The sequence below is a fragment of the Thermobia domestica genome, chromosome 16, assembly GCF_964235325.1.
Source record: "Thermobia domestica chromosome 16, izTheDome1.hap1.1, whole genome shotgun sequence".
NCBI lineage: Eukaryota > Metazoa > Arthropoda > Insecta > Zygentoma > Lepismatidae > Thermobia > Thermobia domestica.
Genome location: NC_137469.1, coordinates 175,127,002 through 175,144,812, shown reverse-complemented (window position 1 = coordinate 175,144,812; position 17,811 = coordinate 175,127,002). Strand labels below are relative to the sequence as shown.

General features: G+C 35.8%; 1 protein-coding gene across 1 annotated transcript in view; it reads left to right on the top strand.

Moving 5' to 3' along the window:
* Positions 1 to 343: 343 nt before the first annotated feature.
* LOC145672834 (uncharacterized) overlaps positions 344 to 17,811 on the top strand; it is a 68,041-nt gene continuing 50,573 nt past the window's right edge. The window contains exon 1 of the mRNA XM_081741982.1: positions 344 to 523. Coding sequence (XP_081598108.1) covers positions 448 to 523 — 76 coding nt within the window. The 5' untranslated portion in view covers positions 344 to 447. The remainder of the gene's footprint in view (positions 524 to 17,811) is intronic.

Genomic DNA, 17,811 nt, shown 5'->3' with positions numbered 1-17,811 from the left:
AGTTGGTTGATGTTATTTGCACGTAGTTTTTATGGCATAAATCGCCAAGCTCTACTCCTAACCAGAGATTTTTTTCTAAAGTGAATCTGCAGGTAATAATGCAAGTTATCCTTAAGAAGACATTAAGAGTAAAAAAGCCTAAGAAGGAAGTGAATATATTATGATTGTAAATATGTATATATAAACTTGGACTGCACGCCTAATTTAGTTTAGGAAATATGATTTTTCTTACTAAGCCCTAATCAGATTTTCATATTGTTGATACCCGTGGACAAAATTTTCTAAACAATTTTGCACATGCTCATTACTAATAATAAAAATAAACAAATAAGGTCCAGCTGATTCATGAGACACGGTACATAATTGACAGAGCATTTCGATTTTATAATTAGTATCTTTATTAAAAGTTTCCTCTTGTGAAACCCTATCAGAGTCAACTCATAATTGATGATGAAGAAAGTTATAAATCATTTTATATCAGCAGCTATTCCTGTATTATTGGCTGATTTTCCGAAAGCATTCTGTGAGTAGGGCTATATATGAATCTATAAGTTATTGTTATTATAAAATTACTTTATTGCAGTAGCGGATCTAGCCCAGGGCCTGGGAGCTCAGGCCTCCCAGTTTTTTGAGTGACAAATTTTACATATTATTTATATATTTTTAAAGGTTATATTAAACTCATGATACGCCTATCATAGTCTGGGTTCTGGCTGCCCGCCCCCAGTTTTTATCTTCTAGATCCGCCTCTGCTTTATTCTTATTAGGAGCTTAGTTACTATAGACAACTTTTCGTACAGGTTTACTTTTGGCGCACCACTACAAAGAAATGGTGAAAGATTGTAGCTCTTTCAATAACTTTCTTTTTATTATTTCCTGAAAGATTTCCACTTGGCAACATTATAATACCTTACTTGGGATAGATAAAATTCAAGGTGGCCACTAGAAGTAGTTGTTGCAAATTACAATTCTTTTTCGATTTGCGTATAAATACGGCTTTCAGATGTGCAGCATAAAAACTATAGTGCAAAAACAGAAAACAACCTCTGCTAGGTGGCCATTAAACAGCACGAATGCTACCTAAACGAGTCAGAGCAGGGCAAAGCTGAAAGGCACGATATGTAGTGCGGGGTTGCATCAGAAGGGAGCAGGCACGTCAGCGATGGTGGTAGAAAAGTGGTAGCAAGTGAGGGTAGTAGAAAAGTGGATTTTGTCAATGATACGAATTTCGGGTTAAGTTCAAAAGTTGGTAGTCCGTTTCTAGCAAAATTGTGAATATTTACCGGAAAGAAATGAATAATTTGCTCGTTTGCGTGCTTGATAATATGTAAGAAGAACAAAAGTTATGTTTATTTTCCTTTATAAGTGGTTATAAACATGGAACTATTTGACAAGCGAAGGGAACTATTACGTGCAAGGTTACCACTTGATTGATTGTGGGAAAGTAACAAGCACTTGCATTGTCAATATGGCTGCAGGTGTACAGAGATGCTCCAGTTGGAATCCTTACGCACAAACGAAAAATTACACTCTATTAATTTTAACGAAATGGGTCGAAACTTCCCTAATCATAAGCTAACCAACCCCTACTCTACCCTATTTATCCCTACCGTACCTTACTCTATTCTACGATACCCTACTCTATTATATTGAACACTTCTGACCAGAATATATACACTTGTTTATTAAAAACTAAATTCCAGTGTAACAGTTTCGACAACGTAACGTTGTCTTCATCAGACACTAACTGCTTAGGCGTTGTCGAAACTGTTACACTGGAATTTAGTTTTTAATAAACAAGTGTATATATTCTGGTCAGAAGTGTTTATTATTTCTTTAGTGAGTTCCAGAGACGAGATGGATAGAGTCTATTATATTATTTTAAAGTGGTCCTAAAAATGGAAGATTTTTAAATTTTCATAGCTGTTCTTAAGCTTTTTGTGAAAAACCAGGCGCATGACCAACTTCGGAATAAATCCCCGAATTTCAATAGCACTTGTCGTGGTTTCATACCAGTAACGCTTCACTTGTAAATATAAAATACAGGTTCTGTACTCTGCGCAGAATATGCTACTGGTGCAAAATATCATCTTAATAGAGCCATCTTTAATTTGCAGTCTCTTATTTTATCTGTCGTAAAGTATTTGTTATGATTTTATACTAGTAATCCTACAGTTGTAAACTTAAAATACACCTGTATTACTTTGTATTTAATTCTGTTTCCTGCAGAAGTTTATTTCGTATAAACGTATCTTTTTATCTGATGTATTGAATTTTACCTGTAAATCTTCCAAAATATGGTGCGCCAAAACTACAGCTGCACCCAACTTTTGTAAGTAGTACCAAGCGAGAATAGAAATATCTACGACATACATACATTTGAAAGGAAATCTAGTAAGATTAGGTCTAGTTGTGGAAGAAAAAAAAACATATTTAAAAATACTTTATATGTTGGTACAATTTATCTTGGAGTACGTTAGTACAAGGGGTCCAGAAGCACGTAAAAAACACAAAATTTACACGAGAAATGAATAATGCATATACTTAGACGTAACATAACGTAACCAAATCTAACCTAGGCTAACCTTAACTAACCTAATATTAGTAGAAATAAGCAAAATTCTATAATTTTTTGGAAAATGATGCGGGACCCCTACAATAATTTAACATAAACTAACCTAACGTGAACTAAACTAAACTAACCTAAGCTAGCCTAAGCTAACCTAACGTACTCTAAACTAACCGAATGTGAACAGAAATTACCAAACTTGTAACATTTTTTTAGAGAAAAAGGCTGGACCCCTTCCGCTAAACATAGGCCTTTAACTTTATAGTAGCCTGTCTGTTAGACCACACATAGAGTTAGGCCTAAATGACATGAACCAAGGAACTACAGCTGTTTATGTCTACCACTGTTGAATGCAGGGGCAAAAGTGGATCTGATAAGCAGGGAGACGGTAGGTAGCGGCATGACGTCACGCCGTTCCCCCTGCCTATCTTTGCCCATTGCATTTTTTTAGGAGCTGGGGGAAGCTGTACATATTTTTTCGAGGCGGGGGGACGGTTTCCCCCGAGTTTCCCCTCACTTTTACTCCTGGTTGAATGTTATAATTTATAACTCCGATTTAAATCTTTGCGGCCGCATTGTGGTGCTATCCAGTTTACGGATATATATGTACCGTGTCCTGCAAAAGCGAACTAAGAGCCACTTTCATACTTTTGAGAAAATTACGTTTAAAGGTTGATGTCCAGCATTAGTGTAGCCGTAATCAAAAGTGAAATTATGTTTCTTTTCTTGGAAAGGTGTTGATTTTCCTCTCTTTTCGATTGTGCAAAATGTTTTAATGCTTATCAGGAACCACTCGTCGCATTTACGTGGATTTTCAAAATTTGGCGCTTAGTTCACTTTTGCATAACACGGTACATATATTTTTTTAAAATTTACATCAAAATATTTAATATTATTTAGTAAGAGAAATATACAAGTAATACATGTATCTGAATTTTACCTATGACATCCCTAATAGACTGAAACATTTACCTAATAGACTGTCATTTCCTTTCCGTTACCATGGTGATCGCCATGTTTTTTTCTATACAAACGCATGAAGCGAACGCTGTATTTTAAAGTATAGTATAAATAAGGACAACGGCTGTAAATTAATTATAAATTTGTAATTATAAAATATGTTAACAACTGATAAAGTTGTGAGAAAGGGTACTGATTTAGAATATGGAAATTACGAATAAAATCAAAAAATTCATAAAGAAAGAGTAATATCCAAGGAACTTATTTCTAAAAGCGCCACATCTTTAAGTGATAAGATAGAAAACAAATCCACCTTAAGAAGCAATTATACACAATATAAATACCCTAACGTGCAGATTGACAAACTGTCGGCACAACGACAACTGTAAAAATATACAGTTAAAAATATTTTAGAACGATGTTAATTCTATTGGGACATTTACTTTCCGTATGTTCACTCTTAGTAATGGAAGTCCACAATATTAATGTCTTTAATATTACAAAAGAAAGGGGAGAAAAGCAAGCCTTTGGAAATTTTCAATCCGGACCATCACTGGATATAGGTCAGATCTTTTCTTATATTACCTACCAACTTTTTAAAAAAAACATTTAGAAACAGTACAATAAGAAAATATCCATTTATGAATGGTTCAGCGTATATCCTAAACAACTGTTAAACATTAATATAAGTATCATAACATTGCATACGTGAACAGGATTAATGAAGAAAAAAAATTCCAGTATTATTTAAGGTTAATATCTGATTATGAACAAAGATTAGTATATTTTTCGTTTTTTATATGTTTATTTTCTTTTTTTTTAGTTTCATTGATTAGAAATATTTAGAAAGAAATATGAATGTTTCATTCATTCTCATGTTTGCAATTCCGAAATATTTCATCACTGTTTTCGCTTTGCATTTAGGTCCTTTAGGTATTTAGGCTACTTGTTGTTTAGAAAATAAAATGGCGATCACCATGGCAACGAAAAGGATGTGACGTCACACTATTTCAGTCTATAAGCAAAACGCGTAGTGTAAGGCTACGCTGTTAAGCATATAGTAGTATATAAGGAATGCAATGTGTTAAATCATGATCCCTAACGATAAAGCTGTACGACACACGGTAGCAACACTGCTTTTCCATCTTCGCTTTACGCTCAAACGCATCGTCGGTGACGCTCCCGACGGACAGCCCCCACACTATCGCTTTCGCATCGTTCTGAACATACTCGGTTTATGGGCGCCCAAAGGGGAGGAAAGGGTGGGGCCCGAGCTCTCCTGGCTCACGAAAATGTATTAAATTTCTTAAGAGTTCCTTAATACAAATAAAAAATACCAAACTTAATATAGCAACCAGGGATTTGAACCCACATAGAAAATTTTCTTCGGGTGCCCATGACTCGGTTGGATAGCATTCGTACTCTTTAGTGGCCACTTAGGACAGGCTTTTTGTTTTCTTCATTGTAGGTTTCTATGGTATATGTCGGGATTCAGTACTTATACCTCAAAACGGCTAAGTCCCCCTAAAATGAAACTGCACCCATGAATGCAACAGTAAATAACTCTTCAGGTACTAGTATGCATTTCGTGATAGGAGTGCTTATAACATGATTTCATGTATGCATTGGTCCGTATACTGGGATAACGAATTTAGGACAGAATTGCAGGGGGACATATTGGCAGAAAATAAAGACAGGAGGACGGAATGGCAGGAGGGCTAAATGGCAGCGGACGAAATGGCAGGAGGACAAAATGGCAGCGGACGAAATGGCAGAAGGACAGAATGGCAGGAAGTTAATTTGGCAAAAATTATAACTCCTAGGGCTCGTATTTTTAAGTTTCATCTATTGTGTTTCTTAGTAGGTAATGGTTCTCGATTTAGTCATTTCTGCCTCGAATGTCCAAAACATATAAATACGGCTAAATTGAACAAAGAGCGTAAAACAGGGTAAATATCAGTTATTCAAATCTTAACTTTTTTCTTGAATTTATTTCTTTGTAAACAACTTCCAATTCATATCTTGGTCTTATAACAATTCTAACTACAAGAAAATATAGATTGGAAACAAACAAGGCAAGTACAAAACTGAAAGAATGGTTACTATTTATTTTTCAATACTAATACATATCATAGAACAGACCTATAAAATTCTTTTACAGATAGAGGAATGACTAAGTATTTTTCTAATTTCATATCCTTTAGATTATAAAAACAGCTTGTGGTAGTAAGAATGTCTAATTACGTACATCTTTCTTAATTCTCAATAATAACATATATCGTAGAACAGACTATAAGGAACACTCTGCAGTCGTCAGAATGAACAACTACTTACATCGTCATTAATTTTATATAAAAAATATATCGTAATATAGAATATAAACACACCTTGCAGTCGTAAGAATGACTAATTACTTACAGTGTTGCTAGCATCCTATAACATATATCCTAAAATACACTGTAAAAACCCTCTGCGCTCGTAAGAATGACTAATTACATATTAGATCATTAACATCTTATAACACATATCCTAGAACACAATATAAAAATATTCTGCAGTTGTATCAATGACTAATAATTATATCGGTGTTAATTTTATATAACAAAATATATCGTAATATAGACTATAAACACACTATGCAGTCGTAAGAACGACTAGTTACTTACAGTGTCGTGAACATCCTATAATACATATCCTAGAATATGCTATAAAAACATTCAGCAGTCGTAAGAAAAGAATGGCTAATTATTTACACTGTCGTTTATTTTATACAATAAAATATACCGTAAAATAACTAACTAACTCTATAGCCTATGGAACCCGGAGGTTTAATGCCGCGTTCACAAAAGCTCTCCACTGACTTCTATCCTTAGCTAACTGGATCCAATTTTTAATTTGTATTCCTATCTCTGCGAGATCCATCTTAATATTGTCTTCCCATCTGCGCCTAGGTCTTCCTAATGGTCGCTTTTCGATTGGTCTTCCAGTCAAGACTTTGAAAGCGTTTCTATTTTCTTCCATCCTAGCTACATGACCTGCCCACCTAAGCCTCCTAGACTTGATAACCCTAACTATGTTGGGTAAACCGTATAAATTATGTAGTTCCTCGTTATGAAGTTTCCGCCATTCCCCATTCCCATTCCTTTTGGGTCCGAATATTCATCTCAGGATCTTGTTCTCAAATACTTTCAGTCTAGGTTCCCTCAGACTAAGCGACCATTTTCCCAACCATACAGAACAACAGGCATGATTATCGTTTTGTATATTTTAAGCTTCAGATTCCTCGACAGAATTCGCGACGACAAGAGATTTTGAACCGAATAGTAACACGAATTCCCTGCTTTTAGTCGACATTTAATTTCTTCGTGAATATGATTTTCCTCTGTTAATAATGACCCTAGATATTTGAAACTATCCACTTTATCAAAAGTATTATTTAATATTTTAACGCATTTATAATTTGCTGTATTACGGTCCCGACACACTTCCATGTATTTAATTTTCTCTCCATTTACTTCTAAACCCATGTCCCTGCAAGCGTTTAATAAGATCTCTGCATTTCTTTCTATTGTTCTCCTATCATCCCTTGTTAAAATTACATCATCAGCATATGCCATAACCTAGTGAATACCGTTCAACTCTAGGCCCTACTTGCTATCTTTGATTTTCCTTATAGCGTATTCCAAAACAAAGTTAAATAAGAATGGCGACAACGCATCTCCTTGTTTCAGGCCATTTTCGACGTAAAAGCTTGTGGACAAAAATTTTCCTACACGGACTTTACTTTGGGATTCATTTAAACATATCTTAATTAATCTAATTAGCTTTCTCGGTATTCCAAATTCTGTAAGAACATTGTATAATGTTTCTCTCCTAACCGAGTCGTAAGCCTTTCTAAAATCAATAAATAGTTGATGTGCCGGGGTATTGTATTCCCACTTTTTTCGAGTATTTCGCGAATGGTAAATATTTGATCGATAGTTGATCGATTTCGTCTAAATCCACACTGATAATCTCCAATAATTTCATCTGCGTATAGGACAATCTTGCTAATAGAATATTTGAAAGGATTTTATAGAATTTTGACAGAAGAGGAATGCCTGGATAATTATTACAGTCAGTTTTGTAGCCTCTCTTGTGAATTGGAACAATGATTGATTCTTTCCACTCTTGTGGCAATTCTTCCTGGTTCCATGTAAGGAGAATGAGTTTGTGTATCTTGTTCCACAATATTTCGCCTCCAGCTAAGATTAACTCAGCCGGAATTTCATCTACACCCGGAGATTTGTGTTTCTTTAATTTCTTTATAGCGGTTTCTACTTCTATTCGGTTGGGTTCTGAATATACGGTTCTGCGGTGTGTATTTCCTTTCCGTACCGTAAAATAGACTACAAAAATAGTTTTCAGTCATAAGAATGACTAGCTACTTACATTGTCATTAATTTCAAGTTGTGAGCAATTCCCCGCAGGAATTCCTCAAGAGATCTGCTGTTTGTGTCAAATGAGAAATTCACTATTTCAACAAATACACTTTTATTTTCCTCAAATCTATTTCACTTTTTTCCACTAGCTTTTTTCTGATTACAAACATAGTGGCTGGTTTGAAATAAGTGTACTACATATTGTTATTTTTTTTGGCGTGATTACAGCGAGCCTCAAGTAAAGTAAATAAAATTATTTGTGTACAATGCTACAACAAAACCGCAGCAATTGGCGAATTTCCGATTTTATTTCATTTTTGAAATCATTCTTATTGAAATTTTTGTGTGCTGATTCACACGGTGTCCCGCCCGTGACAACCATGTGTCCTGCCCGTGGTACATTAAAGTTTAGTTTTTTTTTTATTAATGTAAATATTTGACAAATTTCTCTTATGTGAAGTTTGTTAGAAAATTTCATCCTTTATACATTTCCGTTTAAATAAAAAACATTTTGAGCTGAGAATTCACAGAGTTTTTGTAAGATTCACTTGTTGTGTCGAAAGTCGCTTCTCTTTTTTGTCTCCGCCCGCGACAGACGTTTAGGACTTAGTATTTTCTACTCTAAACAGAAACAAAAAAATACTGAAAACATCAGCTACATATTCTCCTAAGTCTGTGCTGCTCATGTATCATACATTAGTAGGTTTTATCTTGACTTTTAGAAATATACAAATTTAAAACATCACAAATGTAGTGTAAATGTCCTGCCCGTGACGATGGAATGGCCCCGTACAGGAACCAATGATACACAGTATGAACTCCCTTCCAAAGTAGTTTTGTGCCACAATATTGTATTAGCGCTCTCTTCAGTACCTTTGGTGCTCTAAAACTCTTGCAAGTTGCCTCCTTTCACTTGCAATGAAATTTCTGTTATTTTGCAAGTGTCATCAGCGCTCTAATCACCAGTTCTACTCTACTTCCGGTGAAATAATAAATATTCCCTCCCGCAAGCATGCCGAATGAAATAGAATATCACCCATAGTTTAGTGGGTTTTATCACGGATGTAATGGGGCGTATACTAGAGTATACGGCGTATACCCACTTAAAATATTTGTAATCCAGCGTATACTCACCTTAAATTTACGAAAGAATGAGCGTATATTGGGGTGCGCATACGCCAAATAGTCTTCCGTAGATGCTATGCTTTTGAAAGCGATCGAGCGTATACTTACCAAAAAAAATTTTTAGCATTACATCATAGGTTTTATGCTGTTACGAGTTTATTGTGCACATAACACATATGTACATAGTTATTGCCTTTACGCTCCGCTCTTGTAACCTGCACGTCAGACACCTGAAATGACAAATATTTGCAGGTACAGCAAATCCGAAGCTATTAACATACATAAAAGAAACACTTAAGTCATTTTATGGTTGCCCTATATTGTCAATCGGTAGGTTATATTTATGTTTAACAACTGGAAAGCCATTCCTCTAAAAGAAAGTATTTGTATATTTCTCCCTTTTGTTATCAATGTTGCATGTTCCACCACGATGAGGCGTTGGAACGAGTTAAGTTGATTTTGAGTTTAACGTCCCGTTGAGCAGCGAGGCTATATGAGACGTGGACCTACTGGTTAACGTGGAATCCGAACCACATGAGCTCCCGCCGGGAATCGAACCCGGGTCTCCCACGTCAAAGGCGCCTAAGACGCTGGAACGAAGTGCGGATCAAAAGTTAATTTGACGAAGTGTACAGCGGGCCACAGAAATTCTTGAGGTACAAAATCCGTGAGATAGGCAACCCAACTAACGCCTGCTCCAAGATTAATTACGCCTGATAGTATCTAGCACAGCAGCGTGAAGTTGCCCCCAACTGTTAAAAGCACAAGTCGTAAAGAGTGTTTTCGTGCAGAGATGGAGCGAAACGCTGGCTGACGAAATGACAAAAGGGAGTCTTTGCATACTTGTACTCACAGTACTTCTTGTTGGTATGATACACACGTAAAACTATACACAGCCACTTGAAAAAATACACGAATATCAGAGACGCTGATGAGAAGATTACAGTTGGGGGACTTAGTTAATCTTATAATTAATCAAATAATATACGGATAGATTATGCGGTACATATGGTAGGTTATTTTTTTAACCAACTCAAAGCTTTGCGATGAATTTTGGAACTATTAACAATAGTCCTACCTGCAAAGCAATTAAAAGTATGGATGGATCATATGGGGGGAAGAACCCAACCCCCAATGAAAATTTTGGGGTTCTAACAGGCTCTGAGCTCCTAGGTTCCGGCGCTACTGATTCATACGTAATACTATTTCGAAAGAAGAAATTGTTGATTTCATTATTCGTTAAATAATTTTTGAAAATTCTAACTATTTGTAATTTATTTACAAATATTAAAAATGCAAAATTCGACAACACTTAAACAAGTTGGAGAACTTATCCGTATTAAAGTAGGCCTATTTCCCGTTAACTTGCAAACTGAAGGTTCATGGTATCTGTAATATTTGTGAAATTTTACACATTGAGACAAAGAGAAGAGGGGAGAATATAGTGTAATTAACAACAACTTAAAAATACACGAAATTAACGGATAATATAAAATATAGAACCATTAACAGAATTAACTCTGTAACTCGTTTTCTCCATTCATTTTCCTTTCCTTTATTTTCCGGATTACATCATCACTGGAGATTATCTTTCACTTAGCACCATCCAACTGGAGCTCAGCTTTGTAAATGAAACATTTTGAAAAGGGTAAACGGGAAAGGCGGGAATCAAATCCGGGCCGCTAGATTAGAAAACTACAACTCTAACCACTAATCTGAAACATTACTTATTTCAGCTCACCTAAATAAAGAGTCTTTTTTGTTCACTGAAAACAGTAGCTTGTTACTAGATTGATTGGCAAAACACAGGAATATGTAAATGACTCGAAGAGCATTATATCACTGTATTCACTAAATTATCAACATTACAGATTTTTTTAAAAACAAACTACAAAACTCCTTTATTTTGAACCAAATACGGCACGAGTATTATACTGGTAAACAAACTAAAGACAAATCAATTTCCGCGTAGTAATAGTGGTCCAGTGGTCAAGGCGCCCGACCATTAATCTGAAGGTGGTCGAATCGAATAGGTCCACGAACGACCAGTACATTTTTTTTTTTACTTTAGAATTTTTGATGGCAATTGATCGGTGATGACACACGTTCTATTTTCTTCTGATATTTGAGTACTCGGATCTTTCAATACTTGAACTATTAAATCTTCACTAATAATAATGATAAACTAATAATAATTATTATTATCTTATAGAACATAAAAACTTAGGAGCTTATTATCGCTCAGGGCATAACATTACAACCAGAAATGTAACATTTGGCAAGAATATTTCGGTTTTGTTTAGTGTTGCTCACGAGGAGAGGAATTCCTCATCTTGTTTCTGAAACAAAATTGAGACGAGAGTTAACATTTTACATTCAACACGAGACAAGACTAACTCAAGTTATCGTCTCGATTTGGAGATGGAAATCGAGAGGAGACGAAAAGCATCGTAAACATTTCTCGTTTTATCTCGATTCTCAAAATACTGTATGTAACAATTGCTTTGTAGACTGAATCTTATACGCTATTTTGTTACTTTGTATTTCGGAGATCATTAAATTTATTATGGTCTGTGTACGCATTTTTGTAGCAAAGCTTTTATAATTACTTCTGCATATCCTAAAAGTTAGTTTATTATATGCCTTACTGTTCAGTGATAATCCGTTATTTTTGTTACTGTTATTTTTCTCAAAACGTACAGTAGAGTACTTTCTACATGAAACTTCAGTGGAACGCTTTGGTTTAGAATTTTGGTAGTTGCAGAGGTGTCCTGCAGGCCCAGACACCCTCCCAAATTCCAGACTTATCTGTAAGTTTTGACTAATTTTAGGGCTACTTTAAAAATTTTAATACCATTATTATTATTATTATTATTATTATTATTATTATTATTATTATTATTATTATTATTATTATTATTATTATTATTATTATTATTATTATTATCATTATTATTACTGAAAATTTAAGACCTCAATATTACTTCCTATTACAATGTAAATAAGCGCACTGAAGTTGATAGGAAAAGGAAAAGAAAGGATAAGAGATAGTGATAGAGAAAGGGTTAGAGCGATTAGTGTCCGAAAGGAAATGAGAGGGGAGAAAGAAGGTGTCAGCTCCTGGACAATATTAATATCGAAACTTCGGATGCCTAAACAGAAATTAATTAGGATTTGTCTTCACCACGATACATAGTAACATGCTTTCTTTGGCTAAAAGATTTTGGATTATGTATTCGTTATACTGATATTTTAACAAAATATACATACCAATATAAAAAAAAAACAATAGTTCCTCTTTACAAATTTTGGTTGAACAGATATATGGGACGTTTTGCAAATGGCGAACGAAAATAATATTATTTCTATCAGTAGGAGTAATAGTGAAAGACGTTAAGAATAATTAGTTGGAAATACGAGGGCCGTTCAGAAAGTAAAGAACGATTGCGCATCGCGCTCGGCGCTGACCCCTCACCATTGCGACCGCCTGCGCAGGAGTTATCTCCTTCCTTCATCTCAGTGTAAGCCGAGTCTCAATGTTGTGCGGTCACGCTACTTGTTTTTGCAGCGATTCACAATAGCAGTGCCAATCAAAAATCCCGCCAAATGTGAAGTACGGAGTGTCATTCGCTTTCTGAACGCGCAAAAAGTTATGCCTATTGAAATTTATAAGCAAATAAAGAATGTTTATGGTGATGGTGCAGTTAACAAGTCATCAGTAAGGAAATGGTGCATTATGTTTAATCAAGGAAGGACCAACGTGCATGAAAAGATCGGAGTGGGAGGCAATCACTTATTACGAAAGAAGTGAAGAATCAAAGAAAAAATTCCCGAAAACTTCACTTATTCCCGAAACTTACGGAATTTTTGGGTGGAAAACAGTTCACAAAGGATGAGAAACTCAAGCAAGCAGTGACAGCCTGGCTGATGAGCTGCAGATCTTTAGAGGCAGATGAGTATAACATCGGCGTTGAAAAACTGGTCCCACGTTCTAACAAGTGTCTTGACAACTATGGCGATCACAGAGAAAAGTAGAGTAAGGTCCTGTGGTTTTGTAAATAAAATTTTGTGCTGATATCTTCTGTTTTTATTTAACCATGCTAAAACGTTCTGTACTTTCTGAACGACCCTCGTAATATCGTTTCAGACACATTTATGACTCATACTAGGCCCTAAGCATGACCCTTAGGGGTCGTATTCATGAATTGTTTGCTAAACATTTTACGTTTTCCACCACAGTACGAATCAAGGTTGTAGACAGACATGTGACGTCAGTTTCCTAGTATTTCCCCTGTGAAGAAAGCTGTCTCTACTCTAACTTGTAACACCGAAAGAAGTTGAGTATTTTTCATTTTATTACACATCAGAAGTATGAATATTATAGTTCATAAAAACAAATTACTGCAGCGAGAATCGAACCCGGGACACCAGGATTACAACACGAATGCTCACGCCACTACTTCTCTGTTAGGTAACAGTCAAAAAAGACTCGTTTATGAAGCAAATTGCACACCTTTACAATAACGACGAAACACACCGATTTCTGTCATGATAAAATACTATAGTCAAGAGACTTCAAATTTAAATTAAAAAACAAAAATATACATATAGTGGCTCAGACCACTTTCTGTTCTGATTTACTGAAATATCTCCGTATCTTGCTATTATTGCAATTACAAATATTAATATCCAAAAATTGCCTGAAGTTCTTTTCTCACTTACAAGGAGAAATCATACTTTTGTAAATTAAAATGTGGGCCAATTTTTGCAACTTAATTGTGAACATTTAAAGTGTTCATATTACAAACGGGAAGAGCGCAATGGCCTAATATAGCATAGAAAAGCGTCTTAAAGCTTTCGACTCGACGCATATGTCGTACGTTGCGCAAATTTATTAAGTGACGGCATGGCAGAGTCAGAAGCATTTGTGACTCACATTCCAAGGGTTACGGGTTCGACTCCCGCCGACTTTTTCTGATTTTTGCTTCAACCAATAAAGTAGCCACTTGTAGCTACAAGTAAAATATTAATTCTCGATATGTTTATAATGAATTAAAACAATAGAAATATTCAAATCAGTTGTAAAATCTTTCAATATTTCATTGTGTTTTTGAACAAAAGATAATCTTTTGCGTAAATATATTGATATCACGAGTTATATTATTGTTACCACAGTCGTTAGTACCGTTAGTACCAGTTGTTACCATTGTAAAAAAATGTTTTTACGCTTCGTGTCTACATCTGTTGATAGTGTGTGTATTACAAGCGCTGGCACAAATGGCACGGGGGATAGAGGGACATGTCCTCTCCAATCTTGGAACTGAGGGATTGTGCCTCCAATAATCCGATTTGAAATGTATTTTTTGGGGAGAAATGTGATGAATTGTGTCCGATTGCCACAAAGGAAAATGAGATGAAATTCATATCCCCCCCCCCCCCAGAATAAGCCTCAAATCTGCCCGCCTCACAAAGTTGAAGACAACTCTGCTCCTCGATCCTCCACAGTATTGTTTTTCAACATAATTGTTTTGAACATCGCTTTAAAAAAATATGGGAACGGTCTTACCTGTCCCCCCAATATTGTGACAGATTTTCGCCGCTTAATAGAAGGGGAATAAGGGGTAATCTCCTTTGGATATAGTAACACCCAGTATTACCAAAAAGGATTTCTTTCCCATCCCCCTTGTAATTTTCACACCGTCAACAGATATAGGCGCTAAGCGTCAAGAATATCTTTTACACAACGACTGTGGTAACTATAATATAACTCGTGATATCAATATATTTACGAAATAGATTACATGGGGGCAATTGGGAAACACGAATTGCCTTATTTTACATATACAATATCTACACAAAATTTCAATCGCTTCGATCCACTCCTTCTAGTACTTCTACGATAATATTTACTTTTTGCGGAAGAGGCCTTAGCCCCAACACTGTTTCTCCGCACAAGCTATAAACACATGTTTGCTTATATTTTGCGTATTGTCCCTACAATCGTTTCGTTGCAGTCCTCCATTTCTTTAGGTACTTCTGACGTATACTTATTAGCACTTTAGATAATTCGTAACCAAAGGTTTGAAAGGTTCTTTTTTTAAAGGAAAATACGAAACACATTGCCTCATTTTATGCATACAGTATCCAGTGGCGTATTTAGGGGGGTGGCTTCCGGGCTTAAGCCCCCCGAAATCTTACTTACTATAGTAAAGTATATGAAATATCTTGCAGAATTTTCACATTTTCAGGCAAAGCCCCTTCCTGAAAGTTAGCAAAGCCCCTCCCGAAACAAAATCCTAAATATGCCACTGACAGTATCTGTGTACAATTACATTCACTCCAGTTCACTACTTCTTGCCTTTAGGGCGTCTACTTTCACAATTTTTGGGTAGTGGTTTTTGCACTCTAAAACAGTTTTTCCGAAGAAAATAAAAAAAAAGACAAATATTCGTTTCCTTTTTGCGTATTGTCTCTAGTCAAAGTTTCGTTGCAACTCTTTATGACCTTTAGGCACTTCTGACATTCTTTTATTACCAATTTTGATATTTCATGATCAAAGGCTTTCAGGAATTCATGCCCACCCAACCTTTTATTCCAGGAAAATATGAAACACATATTCCCTCATTTCGGGTCTAAATATCTCTGCACAATTTCGTTCGCTTCGGTCTACGTTTTGATTTTTGGGCGTCAAATTTCAAAATTTTGGATTGGGGCTTTTGTCCACTAAAACCATTTTTCCACAGAAAATTAAAAAAAAACATATTCGTTTATTTTTTGCGTATTGTCCCTACACAAACTTACGTTGCAACTTATCATGTCTTTTACGCACTTCTGACATACTGTTATTAGCACTTTTGATATTTCGTGATCTTTGTGTTTATTGTCCCACGATTATGCCTGTTAGGTTAAGGGAGACCATGATTAAAGCAAGTGAATTATGATGGGCAAATTAGTGCAGGGAGAAAATGGGAGGAAATTGGAGTGTCCCGAGAAAACCCACGAGCACGATGTTGTCCACTTCAAGCTTACTTGCCTTGGGAACGAACTAAGTACCCCACTCTCAGATCAGAGTTGGAGTGAGTCGGTGGGTCAGTGGGTCGAGTTTTCTGAGTGGATCGTGGGTCGAGTGTCAGCAGCATGTGACCCACTGCGACACACCACCCGCCATGACCCACTCTTATCTACCGACCCATTCTACTTACTACATTGTAAACAGTATCTTCTAAACAGTATATTTTTATTTCATTCTCGACACTAGCCATAGGAACTAAATACACGTTTCTGATTTGTTGCAGTTTCCGATTGTCCAAACCCTCTGGTGTATGTATTGTGTATTATGGTAATAGAAGAAAATTGTCATTTGTTGGAATTAAAGAAGAAGAAAATTGAAGAAGCAGCTGAGGTTAAATTAATATCATCGCAGTCAAGCTGGAACAAAACGAGCCCTGCGGGGCTTCTGACCCGTTGTTATTACTACTACTATTACTACCTATACTATGGATTCGTGTAGCAAAACTGCATGCGTTACGTAAGTAAATCACTTTTTTGAGTATTATTTATCATTTTTAATGGGAATCGTGTTATGGAAACTTAATAAAAAATAAAATACAAGAATTAAAAAGTTTCTCTGAGGCGGGTTTGAACCCACTCCAAAAGTAATTATAATTACTAACCAGTTGAGCTAGCAATCTCGGCCACGAAGACCGACAGTAGTAGGTAGTTCATTTCTGCTATATTTATGGTGGGTGGCGAGAAACAAATAGCTTCAACTAATCAGAACCGCGTATTTAGCTCCTATTGCTAGGGTCGAACGTCTTTTAAAAATATGCTTCTGAACACTGGTGAATTTGTCTACGTTTTACTTCCAAGGCCTCCATTACCCTTCCTTTTTCATTTGTTTCTGTTTACTTACCTGAAATGAGTATTTCTAACAAGGAGAAGGCAGAGTTTGGTAGGTGAACTTCGGGGCCATTTTTTTTTCGAGGTGGTAGTGCAGATTAAAGAGTTAATATTACAAACTGGGAGAGCGCAATGGCCAAAAATAACGGAGAAAAACCGTCTTAAAATTTTCTACTCGCCGCATATATCGTACGACGCGCGAATTTACGAAGTGATGGTGTGGCAGAGTGAGTAAAATCTGTAACTTATGTGTAAAGTGCCCCGGTTTCGATTCCTGTTCGAGTCATACATCTTTTCTTTTTTTTTTTTTTTGCTTCAACCAATAAAGTAGGCATTTGTAACTATAAGTAAAATATTAATTCACCGTATGTTTATAATGAATAAAACAATAGAAATTTTCAAATCACTTGTAAAATCTTTCAATGTTCCATGTTAACTGGCAAACAAAATTTAATCTATTCCGTAAATATACTGATATCATGAGTTATATTATGGTTACGACCAGTGGCGTATTTACCATTGTATTTCGGGGGGCTTTGCCAACTTTAGTCCTGGAAATGTGAATATTCTCCAAGATATTTCATGCAATTCAATATAGTAAATAACACCCTCTCCCTTAAATACGCCACTGGTTACGACAGTCGTTGTGTAATAAATGTACTTGACGTTTCGTGTCTACATCTGTTGACAGTTTGCGAATTACAAAGAAGTTGAGGGGGAAATCCTCTTTGGTAATACTAGATGTTGCTACAACCAAAGGAGATCTCCTTCTCATTCCCCTTGTAATTCGCACACTGTCTACAGATGTAGACACGAGGCGTCAAGAACATTTTTTAC